This window comes from Curcuma longa, unplaced genomic scaffold, assembly GCF_044706935.1.
Source record: "Curcuma longa cultivar G26 ecotype Majalengka, Jawa Barat unplaced genomic scaffold, ITB_CL_G26_1.1 contig_16302, whole genome shotgun sequence".
Classification (NCBI taxonomy): Eukaryota; Viridiplantae; Streptophyta; class Magnoliopsida; order Zingiberales; family Zingiberaceae; genus Curcuma; species Curcuma longa.
The window spans coordinates 45,894-66,121 of NW_027430318.1; the positions used below are offsets into that span (position 1 = coordinate 45,894).

At 39.5% G+C, this 20,228-nt stretch overlaps 1 protein-coding gene across 1 annotated transcript; it reads right to left on the reverse strand.

Annotated features, from left to right (window-relative positions):
• Window positions 1-11,805: 11,805 nt before the first annotated feature.
• On the reverse strand, window positions 11,806-15,949 carry LOC141816367 (oleoyl-acyl carrier protein thioesterase, chloroplastic-like). Its single transcript, XM_074704156.1, has 7 exons — window positions 15,602-15,949; window positions 15,073-15,206; window positions 14,888-15,001; window positions 12,807-12,902; window positions 12,537-12,624; window positions 12,382-12,450; window positions 11,806-12,287 (listed from the first exon to the last, which is right to left on the reverse strand). The coding sequence occupies exons 1-7, from the start codon at window positions 15,926-15,928 to the stop codon at window positions 12,027-12,029; spliced, it is 1,089 nt and encodes a 362-aa protein (XP_074560257.1). The 5' UTR covers window positions 15,929-15,949; the 3' UTR covers window positions 11,806-12,026.
• Between the last annotated feature and the right edge of the window lie 4,279 nt (window positions 15,950-20,228).

Consider the following 20,228-nt stretch of genomic DNA (forward strand, 5'->3'; position numbering starts at 1 on the left):
TCAAGCTCCTCGACTCCATCAGCTCAGACACCCGACTCCAGGGGACTCAGGTTCCTCGACCTCATCATCTCCATCTCCCTGCAGGGGAACATTGATAGTTATTACGAATATTCCAGAACATAGCATCACAGGTGAATAGAGAAACAATCATATGGGCGTCAGACTTAATCCCCTTGATGCTCTTCTACATACATGTGACATTCAACGAGTGGAGAGACATAACAACGGTCGGATCTAGTCTCTCATTATTGGTAACGTGCAGATGCTCTTTCGATAACTGTATAAAGCCTAAAAATAGGCATATAAAGAGGTATGTGCAAGAACACACTCGTCATCGTCGTTGTCGTCTTCTTCTTCTTCTTCTTTTTCTTCTTCCATATTTTTCCATTGCTTTCGTTATCCTTGAACCGCTATACTAATTTGAGTGCTAAAGTGGCTCCATCGAGTCCCCTTGACACTCATTCTAATCTCCATTTTAGTGTTGTAGATCTTCCTGTGCCTTCTTCGTTTTCAATCAGTCGCTCTCTTCGTTGTTAAAGTCTACAACACCACCTCCTCAACTGTCATCTTCTGCTAATTCATCAGACTACAATTTCAAACAGGAACAAATTGACGCCGTCTGTGGGAATTCGCCTGAACTGAGACATCATCGTGGTGAGGCCCTATTTCTTCTAGAGAAATGGCCCGTGGTGAGATCATCATCGTGCCCCAAGAAAATTTTCAAGCATTGATGAATCAAGTTGTGCAACAACCTTTGCATAGGCTCCTTCATATAAACTTAACTCCAGATGTACTCAACACCTCAGTCGCCTTCATTAAACAGTGAAGCAAAGCTATAACCCCGCCTAAGAAGCATGTTGGGAAATTCATGGCCAGAGAGACTCCACCGCCAAACAAAGGCAAAGGCAAAGAATCTATACCTGACGAAACATCACCTTTCTCTATCCAAATTTTAAATGACGAATTACCTAATAATTTTCAAATACTGCAACTTGGGGAGAATAACGGATTGACTGATCTTGAAGATCACTTGGGTCAACTATAGAATAATGCTATGCTGCATCGCTATACAGACGGTGCCAAGTGTATGGTCTTTCTAACAATTCTATCCGGCTTCGCTCATCAATGATTTGACTGATTACCATCCTCACCAATCCACACCTTTGTTGACTTCAAGGTCATTTTCCTACAACACTTCACCAGTAGCAAACGATACCACAAGAGGTCTCTCAACCTGTTTGCCCTGAAATAAACGACTAAGAAAAGTTTGAGAGATTGCATCCATCGATTCAAAAAAATGTCCATGGATGTGCCTTCGACCACCTTGGATATACTCATCAATGCTTTTTCTCAAAGATAACAAAACAGATATCTCTTCCGATCCTTGGTGATGGATCCTTCGACAACTTTTGATCTCCTTTTGGGTCGCGCTTATAAATATATTAATGTAGAAAAAGCCTAGGATGTGTCTGCTCGACCCAAGTAGAAAGCTCCTCCCCGCCTATTTGGCATAAAGAGGCATTTTTGCATCATCAATATGTCCCGGTTCTGACAGGAGTGTGAACAGGACAAACTATTGAGGCAACCCCGACTCTTGAACTAGTGTATCATAGGTCGAACAACAAGGAGAGATATTGTGTTTTTTATCGCTCTCATGAACATTTCACTCATGAATGCTGACAGTATGCACATGAAATTCATCGGATAACTAAGGAAGGTCTATTTATTCGAAGATCACCTATGAGGCCGACTCGATAGTCACCGAGTCACTACCCTCGAGGTGGTAACCTGGAACCCCGAATCACTAATCCAAGAGTGTCGCTACACCGTCAACCTCATCAACAAAGGGACACGCCTCCTCAGAGAAAGTCCCAATCTCAAGAACTAGCTTGATACCATTCGACAACCAGAATCGATGATGCCAGAAAAGATCCCCCACGCCGCAGAGACATCAATATGATCTCGGGAGGACTGATTGATAGAGATTCCAATCGAGCCCGAAGACTCATGATCGAAGGCTCAAAAGCTATGGGATTAGCGCAAAAGCTCGAGTAGAGTCCAACCCCTTTATAATTTTTGGTCCTCGAGATCTAGAGGGGTCACAACCCCCCATAAGGATGTGCTAGTAATACGGGTCATTATAATGAATTACAATGTGGCTAAGGTCTTTATTGACATAAGGAGTTCAGTGAATGCATCTTCAAAGTGACTTTCGATCAAATGCAGATAGATCAACATGAGCTACGACCAATCTCTACGGTACTATTTGGGTTTACAGGACACGAAGTGAAACCACTATGACAAATCAGTCTTTCGCTGTCCTTGGGAAAAGAATTTTGAGGAGGACTCAGACCGTTGTCTTCAATACCCCATCCGGATACAATGTCATCCTAGGGCGTTTTATTTGCCCACAAGGCCTATACGAATGGTTGGTGATGCCCTTCGGATTAAAGAATGCACCTGCTGTATTTCAGAGAAAGATGGACCATGTATTTAAAAGTACTGAGGAATTTATTGCAGTATATATTGATGATATACTAGTTTTCTCCAAAACTGAAGCAGAACATATTAAGCACTTAGAAATTATGCTTAGTTTGTGTCAGGAGCATGGACTAGTATTATCACCTACTAAGTGTAAGTTAGCAGTACCAAGGATTGAATTCCTAGGAGCTGAAATTGGGGAAGGGAAGCTTAGGCTTCAGCCCATATAATCAAAAAGATTACAGAAGTAAAAGATGAACAGCTCAAGAAAAAGAAGGGACTTAGGTCATGGTTAGGAGTATTGAACTATGCAAGGACTTATATACCTAACCTAAGTTCTAAATTAGGTCCTCTTTATGAGAAAACCTCAATACATGGTGATAAAAGGATGAAGGGATCAGATTGGGAGTTAATCAGACAGATTAAAGACCTGCATTGAACTCCTTCCGAGCAGTGGTCTCTACTTATCATCAAAAAATAAAGTTCCTCGTGGACAACCAAGTAGGCAAAGTCAGAGGCGACTAGATGACCTCCAAGAAGTGCTATGTTGAAGTGATGCAGGTCAATTCACGGAAGAGTCATAGAACCCATAGAGCTGGAATACACCTCATCCCTGATGTTCCTCCAACTCAACCGACTAACGAGCATAAAGAGGTGTTGATAGTTCCTAAGCAACTAAATCGAACTACTCAAATTGCGACCTACCTCTCCTCTAAGTTGAAGCATAAGGTAATCACTTGTCTCTCTTGCAATCAAGATGTTTTTGCATGGTTGACCAAGGAAGTCATAGGAATCTCATCCACCATCATAGTGTTGGGATGTACACCAGAATCCTAGCTATCTATGTAAATAAACATTCTGAAATAAGAATCACATTTGGTCAATATTTGCATTTAGTTTTTATGCAAGTGTCCATTTAATCTATATTGTAGATAAACATGATGTGCGGAGTCACACACAGAAGACCATGTTATCAGTTCCTTATAGATTACAAATAGTGTTCACAACCAAGATGAATTGGACAAACCATTGAATTGGTTGTAGTGTAATTTGGTTTTAGTCTATCTTGACTATAGAATTACACTAGTACACTCAGTGTGTATTGAGCAAGACCATCTGAGGATTGTTCGATTTATACTGACTATATAATCAAACTAAACCTCTGTTGCTATGAATGTACATGTTCTTAATCCCTATATAATAATAAGCACATGTACTTAGTATATACTTCCTTGATTCATCAAAGGGTGAGATTTAGAGCGATAGATCAAAAGACCCGATGAGTTGGGAAATAGTATTATGTACATGGTGTATTGTTGATTATAGAAGGAAACTGTGTCCTATAATCTAGGCTGATGATGTCCCCTTGAGAAGCTCATAAAGGATTATCATGTAAACCCTGCAGGTGGACTCAGATCCACATGATAACAAAGGATGAGTGGTACTACTCTCGAAAATAGAAGTTAATTAAATTTGAGTTGTCATTAACTCATTTAATTAACGGACATACGATATCTTAAACACATGGAGATTAATGTACTTATAGTAAGAAGGAGCTCATACTATAATATGTGATTGGTGCGGTAGTGCAATAATAACTCTCTAGTGGAATGAGTTATTATTGATGGACTTGAAGTTGAGTGTTCAGGGAGAACACAGGAAGCCCAAGTCCATCAGGAGGCCAAAACCAATTTCTCCTCTAGGTCCCTACTGTAGCCTCTGGATAAAACCTTTATCCACCTAAAAAAATTATATGAAATTTCGGATAGGAAATTTTAAGAATTTCTGAAATTATTTTTCCAGAGAAAAATTTTGTTAAGAAATTCCGATTAAAATTTTCGTTACGAAATTATTAATTTTCTTCCGCAGAGAAAATTAATTATGATTTTTCTAATCAAATCTGGATAAGATTTGATTTGATTAGAATCAAATCTGGATGAGATTTGATTTGATTAGAATCATAATTTTATCTCTTCCGCAGATAAAATTGGTTATGATTTTTCTAATCAAATATGGATAAGAAGATTTGATTTGATTATAATCATACCAAATTTTGTGAGATGACATAACTATATAAAGGGAGGTTTAGGGGAGGCAAAAGAACACACAACAAAAGGTTTCTCCCCCCCTCTAGGGCCGGCCAAGGATAATCAAAGCAATTTTTTTTTTTGCCTTCTGCCGCCCACCCTCCTTCTTCTCTTCTCTTCTTTTGTGGCCAGCAATCCAAGCCCTCCCTTCCTTTAGGGTAGGCGGCCAACAACAAGGAGGAGAAGAGAAAACTAGAAGGAAGAAGAGCTTGCTTCATTACTTGCATTCTTGCCATTGGAGAGAAGAGACTTGGTGGAATCATCTCGAAGGATCGTTGTCCACACAACGTTCGAGAAGAGGAGAGGATATACAGCAGAAGATCGAGAGATCTTCAACTCCTTCAAGACATCCCGTTAAGAAAAGGTATAATTTAATATTTCCGCTATAATTAAATTATTCCTTTTATCTCGGATCCTGTAAACCAAATACAAGAGCCCAATGATCTAAATGCGTTGATCAAACTTTGGATCAAACCTTGGTTTGATTAACTATGAGGGCAATTTGAAATCGTTTTCGAAAAATTTTTGTTCTGCAAGAATTCACCGGAATGGTTTTTCAAGACTTTCCCATCACATAGAGCATCAACCTAACATCAATTCGGAGGCACGACCTGTCCAACAAAAAAAACGACACTATGAGTTTGAGAAGAGACTTGGTGGAATCATCTCGAAGGATCGTTGTCCACACAACGTTCGAGAAGAGGAGAGGATATACAACAGAAGATCGAGAGGTCTTCAACTCCTTCTAGACATCCCGTTAAGAAAAGGTATAATTTAATGTTTCCGCTATAATTAAATTATTCCTTTTATCTCGGATCCTGTAAACCAAACAGGAGAGCCCAATGATCTAAATGCGTTGATCAAACTTTGGTTTGATTAACTATGAGGGCAACTTGAAATCGTTTCTGGAAAATTTTTGTTCTGTAAGAATTCACCGGAACGGTTTTTCAAGACTTTCCCATCACATAGAGCATCAACCTAACATCAATTCGGAGGCACGACCTTTCCAACAAAAAAAGCAACACTATGAGTTCGAAAAAGACAAAATGATCAAAGTTGAAGCTGTTAGGATCATCCCAATGCAATGCGCATGTTTATATATTTCGCAAACGTGCGCAGCAGAAATAGAATAATAATTAAAGTTAATTAGTACAACATACGCATGCAAATACAAGAAATAATATAGTACAAGGCATGCCTGATAATTAAAATTTTATAGAATGGTAAATATTCTACGTGTACCTCATTGATAATGTTGAGTGAAATTGGCATCAATCGAGTGGTCCTTGTCGAAATTCCGCCTCTACTAATGATCAACGCCAAGCTCTCGTCCAAACGACTTCCGAAGCCATGAGTTGCGTCATCGTCTTCGGTACTAGCCAATAATCGATAACGATTGATTTAAGAGAAAAATCTTATTCTGAAAATACACAATAACATTTATCGTCATCGTTTTTCGTGGTTTTCTAACTATCATCAAAAATCATATTTCCAATGTAGTTTTCGGTGGTCAACTTTTGACCACCGATTTAGGACAAACGATCGGAACCATTTTGACATTGATGGAAAATTCTCCAAAAGCTTCACAAGCTCCTGATGGCAAATTCAATTGCAATCCGATAGCATCTCCAGCAATGACTCGTGAAAACACGAAAATCGCGACGTTTGTTTTCTTGCGCGCGATTGACACTAGTCGGTGCTCGATTGATCACCATCAACTAGGAGTAAGAAATCATGAATGAGCAGGGAGAAGGAAATCCCAATTTCTTCTCGTTCACAAGAAGAAGAATAGCGGCTCGCTAGAGTTTCTCCATCCTACTCTCCCTCATGCCCGACAAAGAGAACCGGGGATCCTCACACAATCCGACAGGGAGAAATCGCGATCAGCCAGAGAGAAATCGCGATCGGGCAGTGAGAAATCGCAATCGAGAAAATGCCTCTTCTTCTCACGTGGCCCGATTGCTTCAAAGGAAGGCTGATCGGGAGAAATCGACGTCGGGAAGTTTCAACACCAAAGTCGAGGCATCGACGATGAGCCCCTCTTGCGAAATCGCGATCGGTGCTCAAGGAAGGAGAAGCGGCGGGCAGGGAGAAGGAAAATCACGAGATCGATCATAGCTAGGGTTTCTTCGTTCAAGATTTATCTCACCGTGGCTGAGGAAGCGACGTGATTCACCTGCGAGAAGAGGAAGAAGCCTTGTTCCCCTATTTTCTCACACGTGATCTAGGGTTTCTCCGCTGCTCCCCTTCAGCATCGCACACGCAAGAAGGAAGTTGGCGATTCCTTTTATCACCATCCCCTGTTCCCTATTCTCGCAGGATCGCGAGCGGTGGAAGTAGGGTTTTGTGCTTGCGGGCGGAGAAGAACCAGATGACGAGTTGAATCAGAAGAAAATGGACTGAATCAGACCAGATTTATTAAGGTTTACTGTAGCAAACTGGTTCAATTACTATAGCAAACCAAGTTCAAAACTAAATCACTTGGTTCACTAATCAAACGACCTCGGATTTGATCTAAACTAGTTTTGTTCATTTTGTCATCGCAAGACAAAGTCCATCATTGCTTCCATTTTGCCAAAATGTTTTCCATCATGAATCAAACCAAGTTGGTTCAATTTGATTCAAAATCGAATCATTTGGTTCAATAACCAAACTACCTCCCATTTGAACCAAATCAATTTTATTTATTTCGTCTTCATAAGACGAATTCCATTATTTTGTCTTTTGTCTGAACTAACCAGATTTTGTTTCTCTCGATCTAAGAATCTAATTCTCAAACTTGTTTTAAGTCCTTTAGAGAACTTGTAGTGCGTGTAACCCAATAGGTTCTCAGTTATGTTAGTCGTCGATAACTAACCATTAGTTACGAAATGATCATGAGTGGCACCTAGTAGTACATCATGACTCTCAATTGATCGAAAAATCGACGATTGATTCCAGAATATTTCTAAACCCTTCAGCAGCTACAATGAGACGTGCCTTATTCTTTTCACCGTCTTATACCCGTTTGGTTCAGGACATGGTCTATATGTGTTAGTCCCCACTAGGCTGACTACGTCACACCTAACCCAAGCTATCTTTCTTGTCCTGTGTATTCAAGTTACTTGTACATGTGCCCAAGAGTGTCGTACTCTTGAGATGTAATGATTTGGTCAAAATTTTTTAATAACAATCCTGACCAAGGAGCGGTGAAGCCTCTTTGGGCTATTCAAATACCTTCGGGCACTTCGACTTATACCCAATCATCCTGGATCCACACCTCCTCGAAGATATTTGTTTAAGATGTCAAAGTATAAGCCTCTATGACCAAGGTGACTTGAATATCGCAAATCATAAGAAATTTGCATTTAAGCTATACTGAGATTTTCATTGACATATGTATAAAATCATATGAAATCTCAAGGCAGATCACTCCAATAAACTAGTTATCTTTAACTAACATCCACGTTTAACTCTTAAAATCCAATGTCCCTAGCAGTGAGATTGGCCGCTTGGCAAACCAAGGAGTTTAAACGTGTCAGTCTCAACAGAATTGATGACATCCGTGTTCATCAATTCCTCAACTAAGAATAATTTCAGTGCATTTATAATTGCACATGTAGAGATGCTCACTAATTGTGATCCAATCACAAATTTTCACATGCTATGAATCGTATTGAGATATTTAGTAAATGAGTTTAAGATCTAATCAAATACATATAAAAAATGCACTCAATTAGTGAATTATTATTTATCCAATAAATATTATAACCGTAAAGTGATTGCCTTAGAACACCCTTCAAATATAACAGAAGTCACCAAACTACTAGAAGTTGGCTACATCCGAGAAGTCCATTTCCTATCTTGGCTGGCAAACGTGGTTGTTGTCCCGAAGCTTGAAGACAAATTGATATCCTCTATCCCACATCGATCAATTGATAGACTCAATCTCAGGATGCGAGCTCATCTGCATGCACCTATCAAAGTTATCACCAAATCCCCTTAGCGGTAGAGGATCAAGAAAAGATCAATTTCGCCACCTCTGATGGAACTTTCTATAATATTATCATGTGCTTCGGTTTAAAGAATGCAAGGGCAACATATCAGCGTTTGATGGATCGAGTCTTTAAGCATCAAGCAGGTAGGAACGTTGAAGTCTATGTAGATGATATCCTGATATGAGATATAGAGGAAACAACACACAACACCTATACCACCTTAAGTTAAACTCAAACAAATGTCTGTTTGGAGTGAAGAGTGGACATTTTTTTTTTACTATATTGTGACTAAATGGGGTATCAAGGCTAATCTCGAGAAAGTACAAGCATTACACGACATGTCTTTTCCTCAAAATCCCAAAGAAACGTAGAGATTAGTGGATTAGAGTGTGATACTCTCTTGATTCATCTCCCAATCAACCGACAATAGTCTACCCTTCTTTAAAGTCCTCCGAAAGTTAGCTCATTTTGAGTGGAATGAGAAATGTGAGCAGTGTTAGGATGTATACTATAAGTTTAGCTTTTGTATGAACATCTATTTTGAAATAAGAATTACTTTGGTCAAATGTTTGCATTTTATATTCTTTATATATGTTAATGCAGTTGTCCAATTAATTTATATTATAGATAACATAGTGTGTGGTGTCACACAGAAGATCATGTTATCAGTTCCTTATAAATTATAAATATTAGCTCACAACCAAGATGGATTGAGACAAACCATTAGAGTGGTTGTAGTGTAATTGGTATTAGTTTATCTTGACTATAAAATTATACTAGTACACTATGTGTGTATTGAGTAGGACCGTTTGAGGTTGTTCGATTTATACTGACTATATAAAAGAACAAGACCTCTGTTATTATGGATGTGCGTCCTCTTAATCTCAAATTAATAGCAAACACGTATACTTAGTATTTATTTCTTTAACTTGTCAATGGGTGAGATTTATTCATTAAATCAATAGGCCCGATGAGTTGAAAAATAGTGCTATTTATATGGTGTGTTGTTGATTATAGAAGAAATCTGTCCTTATTATTTAGGCTGATGATGTCTCCTATAGGAGCTCATAAGAATTATAATGTAAACCCTGCAAGTAGACTTAGTCCGACATGATAATAAAGTTGAGTGGTACTACTCTTGGAATTAGAAATTAATTAATTGAGTTGTCAGTGACTCATTTAATTAACGGGCATACGATATCTTAAACACAGGGAGATTAATGCACTCATAATAAGAAGGAGCTCATATTGTAATATGGGATTGATGTGGTAGTTCAATAATAACTCTTTAGTGGAATGAGTTATTATTGATGAACTTGAGTTGGATGTTCTGGTCGAACATGGAAGCCCAAGCCCATCAGGAGGCCTAAACCAATTCGTCATAGGTCTCTGTTGTAGCCTCTATATAAAATCTCGTATCCACCCTAAACAGAATTCTGTTAATCCAAAATAAAATTCTGTTCCTCTCTAAACCCCTAGGGCCGACGGCTTGGGATAAATAGGAGGAGGAGGCGGCGCCTAAATTACACAACCTTATTCTCCTAAGCCCTCCTCTAGGGCCGGCGGCATAAAGAAGTAGGGAAGAGGAGGCGGCGCCCAATTCCACAAATTCTCCTTTCCCCTAATCCTCTAGGGCCGACGCCTAACAAAAGAGAAAAGGAGAGGAGGAGAGGAAGAGAGGAAGAGACGCTCCTTGCCCTAGAACTCCCTTGTGGCTGACGGCTTAAGAAGAGAGGAGAGAAGGAAAAGGCGCCCAACCTTAGGTCCTCCTCTAGGGTCGGCGGCTAGGGCTCTTAGGAAGTAGATGGGTGGTTATTCTTTTGGTAGATCGTCGCCCACACGACGTCCAAGAAGAGAAGAGGAATACAACAGAAGATCAAGAGGTTTTTGGCTACAAACAATCATCCATACAATCTCAAGGAAAGGTATGACTAGTTTAATATTCCACTGCGTAGTTATTCCTTTGTATAGATCATGAATACCAACACAAGAGGCCAGCGATCTTATGCTTCGATCAAGGTGTGCTTCGATTGGTCAAGAACTTGGTTTGATCGATCAAGTACATGTCTGATCGAATATGTGGGTTGCTTGAAAAAGTTCTGTCCCTGTAAAATTTTTATATAGGAGAAATTGAACAAGACGAAATTCCAGCGCCTTCAAGCAGAACCTTCAATGAGCTCAAGTCTTACCTGACACAACTACTTCTCTCTAAATTAATCGCGAGAGCTCTCTGGCTCTACCTAGAGAGCCGAATGAGCCGCTAGTTCAGTTCTACTTCGACAAGAAGACAACATCAAACATCCTATTTACTTCGCTAGTCATCTCCTGAAGGACGTTGAGACTAGATACTATACCCTGGAGAAATTAACTCTAACATTGATCACAACAACTCACAAATTGCATCTCTATTTCCTATCACATCCTATCACCATACTTATCAATATCATTTTAGGTCAGACATTGACTACATCTGAAACCTCAAGGTGCTTATCAAATGGATGACAAAACTCAATGAATATGATATTCAGTAACAACCTCAGATAACTATCAAGGCACAAGCACTAACTGATTTTTTAAACTAAAATTTCCGATCAAGAAATACAAGAAACTTAGAAAGTCTTTGTGGATGGTTCCTCCACGAAACAAGACAGTGAAGTCAGAGTGTTATTAATTTCACCCTAAGAAGAAGTACTACAACTCGTCATCCAATTAAAATTTTAAACCTCAAACAATAAAGCAGAATATGAGACATTATTAGCAGGACTGCGAGCCGCCAATAATGTCAAAGTGATCCCGTCAAACCTCCTCAACACTCATTCTAATCTCCATTTAAGTGTTGCAGGCCTTCTCGTGTCTTCTTCGATTTCAATCAATCATTCTCCTCGCCGTTAAAATCTACAACACCTCCTCCTCTACTGTTGTCTTCTGTTAATTCACCAGACCGCGATTTCAAACAAGAACATATACCATACCTTAAGAGGTGTGATGACTAATAAACCCTTACCGATGCAGCCAAACTGACACCTTATTAGCTCAATCCATATCTAAAAACTGATTGATCGAATTAGTTCGTTTGATTTTAACAGATTTCCCTCCAACAGTGCCAACCATTGGAAGGGTCTTTGGTACACAATATCCAAGTCATATCACCGGCCAACAAGGTTCTTTCTCACCACCAAGTTATTTAATTGATATAGCAAATAGAGGGTAAACTTATAGTTCTCTCCATAAAAACTGATCACTATGCCCTTAAAAGAACATTGACTGCTACAACTGAACCTCTTACCAATCTGATTACGAAAATGAAACAACTCCCAAGAGGTGAAATTCCAGTAGCCTCTCAAAGTAGCAACAAGAGTGTCCTAAAGGAACACCCGATGAAGATGAATAATGAGTGACTACGGTAACTACGTGACAACTCAACAAGCTCAACCATATTCTTTATTTGTTAACAGAGAGGTAGAATATATAGTCCAAAACCTCAGCGAGCCAGCTTCCTCCACACCGTCCGGCCTCTGTTTATTTCGAGACTACTTCCTGACAATCTCAAGAAGTGCAAGAACTGCTGCAGATCTTGATCGTGAACAAAGGGACTGGAGGAGACAACCCCATTTGTGTTACCGTTCTCTGAAACTTCTGGACTAGTAAGTGAATCCACAACATCGTCATGCTGGCATTCTCGGCGATAATCTAGAGTGATTGTTTGCAGTTCATGGGTGTCTATGATCTCTTGCGGTATGCTCTGCAAGAGTGTCAATATGTATGGGAAAAGCAATATTAATTGATTCTATGCTGTAACTTAGCATATGCGGTAAGGTTAGATCAGGAGTACATACTTCAAGGACCCATCCGATGTAGGTTACATTGTTTACATGTTGGTTCATGTCCAAATCAGCTCTCCTTGGCTCCATAAATCAAATGGATTTGATCATCAGCAAAGCTATATCAGATGACTTATTCTAAGAATATTTCAATGAATAGAATACCCTACCACAAGCCCTAACCGGGAATATTGAGCAGGATTATCCAGTTTTGGAATTTTCTTTAGACTGCCATTGTTTTCCTCTGGAAATGCTAATCTACATGGACAAAAAGTTATATGACATACTCACATTTCTAAATGTACCAAACTGCCTACAGTGCAAAATGATAGAGACCAAGTTAAAATTATGCTTCATATACCAAAATCATTTATTCTGCATAGTTAAAAGGAAATCCATGATACTTGAAGGACTAAAAAGAAGGCCCTTCAGATGCTTACCTGGGAGTTCTTGGACAATGCACAAACACTTCTTCCCTGACTTCATCACTTACTCGTTGAAGCTTCCGGGTTTTTTCATTCATCATCACCCACTTGCTGAGACAAAAATAAAGTGAGAAGCAATATCTCTCACGCTACCAAGAAACAGAATTAAGAAATAGAACTAGTTATATTTCTCCCTATTGCTTCCTCAATATAAAAACTTCTAAAAGCCCCTACTAATCAGGCAGAATGAAATCACAAACTCACTCTTATTTGTTGATTTGGTATCTGGCTGCGACCCAAGTGTCAAATTAAACCTTTAAGATTTTTTTTTCGATTTACATGATGATGGTTGGGAGAGTAAATTTCTCACTAATGGCTCATCTTCGCATCTTGAAGAGGTTGTAGTAGCATTCGGAGGTTGTAGGAGACAAAAAGACTTGCAAAGGTTTCTTCTCAGGAAAAGTTTTCTCTATTCGGCGAGCATTAGAGGTGAGGTTTTCAACTTTCCTTAGTTGATGTTAAGAGAGAGGTCTAGGGAGGATTAGGACATCTCTTGTACAAAGTGCACAAATTGATTTGTTGGATTTTCATTATACTTATGATCTCATAATAGATGGGCCTGGATTAAGTGAATTGAATTCAGAGGAAGATTACCGTGGAGCAACTAGTGAAGTACTAAGTATGTGAATCCATATGACTGTAAGTTACTGAAACGCCTATATCATTGAGGACATTGCCTGCACAATGAGATGATTAGTACATGTAGAGCACTTGGATGACACAGACACAGTCAGTCTCATGATACCCATACACACAGAGGAATCTAGGGATCTCCATTCATGGTCAAGTAACACCATCAATCAGATTAGTTACACATGGGCTTGCCTGAGGTGGAGTCAGGGATCAGATGATTTCAACATGTGTTGCTGTGGAGCAAAATAAGAGTAGCAGGATCCCTCTGGAGTAATATGTTCTTGAGGTATTATTGGATTCGGTAACATATTGGACCAAATAGACCTTACTATGGCAAAAAAAAAATACAATTTTAGGATTTCTTTTAGATGGTTTCCAATATTGTTTTATATGGTGATGCCTAAGGATGCAAATTTCTACTGGTGAAGTGTTCCAAAGTTGAGGAGACATTATAGCAGACCAAAAGATTGAGTAGAGAAGAGCATTTCCTTTGGGGGAATATTGTTTTATGTCTGGAAAGTGGTAGAGACTTTTTAATATCAGTGTTGAGAGAGAAGTCTATTGGTGTTGGAATAGAAGTTTATCAGTGTTGATAGAGAAGTCTAGATGGGTTGATAAATCTCTTGAACAAGGCCTGAACATTGATTTGTCTGGTTTTTATTATGCTTTTAATCTAATATTATTTAGAGAGGTTTCTCTCTGTGGTCATAAGCTTATTCAAACCACATTAAATTGTTCATTCTTTGTTGTGTATTTGAGTTGTGCTGGCAAGGGAGATGAAAATTACACCAACTTGCCTTGTGATGGAAGGTATTTCACATTCTAAGAAACCAAATTTGGACTCCCAAGTGTGTGCTTTGAGGCGGCGGAAGCAAGTGGTATTAGATCCATCTCCAGCCTCAATTGGTGATTTTAGAGGCACTTGTGATCTTTACATTATTCACAACTTTGTATGCATAGTTTAAGACCTTGTAAACAGAACATATTCAATTTCTCTAATTTACTGTTATCTTATACAGATCTTGTGATATTACCTTTTAGAAAGAAAGAAACATATTCCGACTAAACATGTACAGATGCACTACTTTCTTGTACATCTTAGTTCAGAATACTGATCTCTGGCCCTTACCCTCACCTCACGTAAAGAAAACACTAGCACGAGATTGATGACTTAATAGCCATTAACAAACAAATTAAATAGCTTATCACTCTTAAGAACACTCAGTTTCTGAATATTAAAGTTACTATTTTCTCAAACACATTTATGAACTTGTCTTTGTGTTTCTCAAATACATTCATGAACCTTTCATCTATTATTTTCTATTAAAAGCATGAACCTTAAACATTAGGAATACAAGATATTTTGGCATGACTAAATTGGTAGTAGAAATTTGCAATCTGACCTGGTAGCTCTACCGATAACTTCACCAGTAGCCAAATCCCAGAGAATCCAATCACGCCTTGTTCCCATTCTTCCATCACTTTGGCACCAAGTCTCTATCTCAATCACCTCACCCCTACAAAAAAAAATGACATTGGGTTCAATCTCATAAAATTTAAGTCAAAGGGAACATTTTCAAGAACCCACCAAGCAGGATACTTGTATATTTCAATGTGCATTCGAGAAGTCACCCATATTAGGCCAAGCTTTCTCATAGTAGGTGTTGTAGCAAATCCATCAGTGGAGAACCCGACACTTTGTGCATGGCTACCTCCTACTTCCTGCAGAGGTGATAATGTTTAAGCACTATAACACATCACCATGGTCACCCCTATCACCCCAGGATCCATATTTTCAGATAAACAAGGGGTATGACTTAAAAATGGGTTAAACAGAAACAAAGGCCAAACAAACAGATGGAAGAATTGATGAATAAACGACCAAAAGTGAGTATACATTCAAATCGATGAGAATATCCATGATACCAGTATGAAGAAACACTTGAATAAAGAAGAATGGAAATTTAGGAAGTAAACAAACGGGTTTCTGCAGGAAACAGGATTGAAAATGTTTTTTTTTTTTTGAGAGAGAATTTTTCAAATCAAACTGCGTAATGGGCAGAGAAAGGGGTAAAGATATGTGCAGATACAAATAGGGTTGGGATCTTTATCAGAACCTGGAGAAGGTTGGCGATGGTCTCCACTGTAGCTGTCTTGTTGATCCCCACCTCGTAGCATCTTACGATGAAACACTCCTTATACGACAGTCCATCAGGTAGCAGACTCCCAAGCCTCAACCTTTCAGCCAGCGCCTTCTCTCCGACACCTTTATCGCGGGCGGCAACCGCTGCGGCTGCAGCAACAGCCACCTCCAGCCCGGAGAATGCTTTGCAGGCGCACCGCACCCCCGCCCAGTTCCTCAGGCGGCCACATTGGGCTGCGGGCGTCGCCTCGCGAGACCGAATCGGACCCCGCGACGTAGAACACCAAAGCATTGCCGGCATCCCCTCGAGATCCGATTGGTCCGCGAGGCGCTCGCACCGCTCTTCTCGCCGCACCTGCAGTTTATAGGATTCGTGGGCGATAGTAACGATGGTGAGATTGAGTTTCCTCCGACGTCCGATCGATTATGAGCGGACGATACGAGGCGAAGATCGGTTTTAGCGGGATGCCATATAACGGAACGTTATCTCGTAAGTGGCAGTCATGTGATCAGATGGTGTGATGAGGGTTAATACGAGAAATGGACGGAAGAGATTAGATCGTAGAGAAGCATCTCAGGGGCTCAGAAGCTAGATGTGGTTGATGTTTCGAGTCATGCAATTTAAGGCTTGTTTTGGTTATTAAAAAAGGAAATTTTAATTCATTAAAAATTTGCCTCTTAAGTCAAGTAAATCTGGCCCACCATCCATTGAATATTGAAAAAGATTGATATTGGTCTGCAGGGCCATAGTGCCGCGGTAGGATATTCAGGTTGTCACTCAGATACCCGTGATTCGATCTCCAACTACGGCATATTTACAGAAATTTTCCTCCAAATGGATATCGTAATCAAAGGATGCTGGGCATCTGGGTTGGCCGCTATGTGCGCTTCCCGATTTATCCTGGTGGCCGATGAGAAACTTCTGTGGGATCGAACTGGTCACCCCCAAAGATTGAGTCAATGTGACTAACTGAGATTATCATTTGAAAAAGACTGATATTTAATCACATTGCTTGCACATGAAAATAAATATATATATATATATATATATATATATATTCTTTTTATTCATTAGATATTGTTTGTTAGAGCAATGTCAAGATTTTCACATTGCATGAACATGAAAATGAGCAATGATCCTAATTGAGATGGGATAGTTGGTCAGAGTGAAGACAAACGAGTGGACGGGCCGGGTCGTTACAATAATCGCCCGTGAAAATTCTACTTATCCCGACCCTTATTTTTTTATGGGTCATAAGCCGTCGACCATCGACTGTGTCGTTACCTACTAGGACTTTCCACTCTTGCCCAGTGGATTTTTACTTTCCCCAAATTCGAACTCTAGACCTGCAGGCTAAAGTACTAAAGTTCCTTGAATCTGGTAACCAAGTGAGAACTGCTCACTTGAAGTCCACTGGGCAGGGGTGGAAAGTCCTAGTAGGTAACGGCACGGTCGATGGTCGACGACCCATGACCCACAAAAAAATAGAGGTCGGGATAAGTGGATTTTTGCCTTTTCAAGATTCGAACTCTAGACCTGCAGGTTAAAGTACTAAAGTTCCTTGAATCTGGCAACCAAGTGAGAAGATTCCTAATAAAAAGAAAAATTTCTTAACAAATTTGAAAAGAAAGATTCCTAATAAAAAAGAAAAATTTCTTAACAAACTAGAAAAGAAAATTTCCTAATAAAAAGAAAAATTTCTTAACCGACTCAATTCCTAAAAATCCGAAACGGATTTAAAAAAAATAGAACTTTTCAAAACTACTCTAAATACCAAAAACTTCAAAAATAAAAATTATCAAAATTAATAATAAAAATCTTTGGATGCTCCTACATCAGTCGCCCCAGGTTGAAAGAAACTCGTCCTCCAATTTAGAGTAGTGTCAGGTGGTCGCTCAGGAAGGAGATCATCTTGCACCAAATCAATAAAATTCATTAGTAGTTGCTGGGTTTTAGAAATTCTTGTCGATCTGCTAACGAATATAACATCAAGAGGCCAAGGGTGGATCATCTTCCTTGTTGGTAGCCTCAATCGTCCTTCTTCAAAGCCCAAAAGAGAGGTTGATAGCCTCAATGTCTTCTCATCATAGCTCAAAGGAGAATATAATTGTATCGGGAGATATAAACTAATTATGTTGCTAGATGCTCCTGCATCAGACGACCCAAGTTGAAAAGAACTTATCTTCGAGTTCAGGATAGTATCTTCAAAATAAAATTTTTTTAAGTGCTGATGAATCAAAAGTCGTTGCATAAGTGGTGGAATAGGAGGAAGATCCTTTGATATTAATTCTGTCAAATCTTTAGGCAGTTGTTGTACTTCTGCTAAAAAATAAATTGCATTCTCAGATAATCCGTCATCTAGAATCTTACAATCATCACCATAAAATACCTCGTCATACACTGGCTCACTAATTGACTCGATCTCGTCTTCATCATAAATTGGATCACCGACTATTTCGATCTTGTCATCCATATATTTCTCAAGCCACAACAAGAATCTTCATCACAGTCTTGTGAAGCATGTTCGAAAGCAAAGAGCCACAAATTACCATTTATCCCTTTTTTCTCATGTGTTTAGTTTTCTTTTAGAAATAATTCATTCTGATGTTTGGGGTCCTGCTCCTATTTTATCAAATCAAGGTTTTCTTTATTATGTGGTTTTTATTGATGACTTTAGTAAATTCACATGGGTCTTTCTTATGAAACGTAAATCTGATCTTTTTGATATCTTTTGTCAATTTCAGAGACATGTCGAACGTTATTTTGGCCGTAAAATTCTCTCTCTCCACTCTGATTGGGGTGGCGAATATCAAGCACTTCATCGTCATCTAGACTCCTTTGGCATCTTTCATCGAATCTCATATCCTCACACTCCTGAACAAAATGGTTCCGCAGAGAGGAAATATCGTCATATAATCGAAACTGCTTTGGCTCTTCTTAATCATGCATCTGTACCTCTAAAATTTTGGGATGATGCAGTCTTAACTGCAGTTTATCTCATTAATCGTCTACCTACCCCATTGCTTCAACATAAGTGCCCCTTAGAACACCTCTATAATTGGCCTCCTGATTACATCTTCTTATATATCTTTGGTATCTCGACATGTTATTTTTGTAATTTCCTTTTGCGACCCGACCTCTCAGGATGCTTACTTGCAAGGCCGGATTCGTTACTTATGTACATACATAAACTACAGCGGAAGACTTACTAGGGTGACAAGAAACTGTCTAGAACAAAATTTTCCTTGACGTGTAAATTATTCCGTATTTGGAGGTTGGAACCGACACGGCCGTGCTGCTTAGCACGGCCTGACCGTGTCAGGCTCTGGACGGCACTCCGCTTCCACGCCGAATGGCGATCAGGCACGGCCGTGCTGATTAGCACGGCCTGGCCGTGTCAGACGCTGGACGCCGAATGGCTATCTGGCACGGCCGTGCTGCTTAGCACGGCCTGGCCGTGTCAGACACTGGACGCGAATGACAACCCAACCAGTTCACAGCAATATATCAAACTGCTCTAAAATGCATCACAATTATACTACCATGGCTAAACATATATCTTGGCATAGCATGAGGATCCTATGGGAAATTATCATAGTCTAAAACATGTTCAGAAATTATAAACTTTTAACCACTAAGGTCAGATGAGATCGTAGTTCCAGTTCCTTTAACCCACACACATCCTTGCACTTTTGCATTGATCTTCCAGCCTCCATCAGTTCATCAATCTCTTTTTCCCTTACATTTATCTGCAGTATAGGGAAAAATAGAATCTGTAAGCTAAAAGCTTAGTAAGAAACATTCTACCTCACTAAAACATGTACGATGCATATGTTTTGAAAACATGGTTCTTGAAATCATATATGAACAGGAAACTACATGGCATGGCATCGCTTAAAGCATGAAGGCTGAAAACTGAACATAAGCATGTATCATAAAGCCAAACATAAACATAGATCATACTAATACCAATGATTGTGCTGAGTATACAATATAGCATAAACTGAGGTCCGAGCTAATTTATCTAAACTTAGCTATTCTTGTGTCTATATTGCGTTCACCTAGCTGGTCTGTAAACATGGAAACCATATACATAGTGGGTGAAAATATCTATATCATGTTCTTACTTTGAACCCGGCACTGTACCGTGATATAAGCATGCTAAGGGCGACTGCGGGAGCCCCTCCCGGGATGACTGTGGGAATCCAACCCTTACTAGGTTATCTGAACCTAGGGACCGACTGCGGGAGTCCAGCCCGGGATGACTGTGGGAATCCAACCCATTGGATCCAAGATCCTGTACAGTGCCTCCTAGAATAAAATATATTTCCTTACTTGCTAGTATGTCTTGTTTTTCATAAGGGTCATCTGAACCCGTGCTAGGTTGTCTGAACCTAGAGGCTACTGTGGGAGCCTACCCAATGAACCGTAGTCCCCTATAACTGAAGTAAGACTACATATCATGTTTATAAATGCTTCTACTGCATTTCCTAACTGGCTGAAATGCCCTAAGGTGCTTAAAAGTGTCTAAGACATTTTATCAAACACGTGGCGTGCGCTAAGGCACATCCCAATGTATGGATTCTTACATAGCATGTTA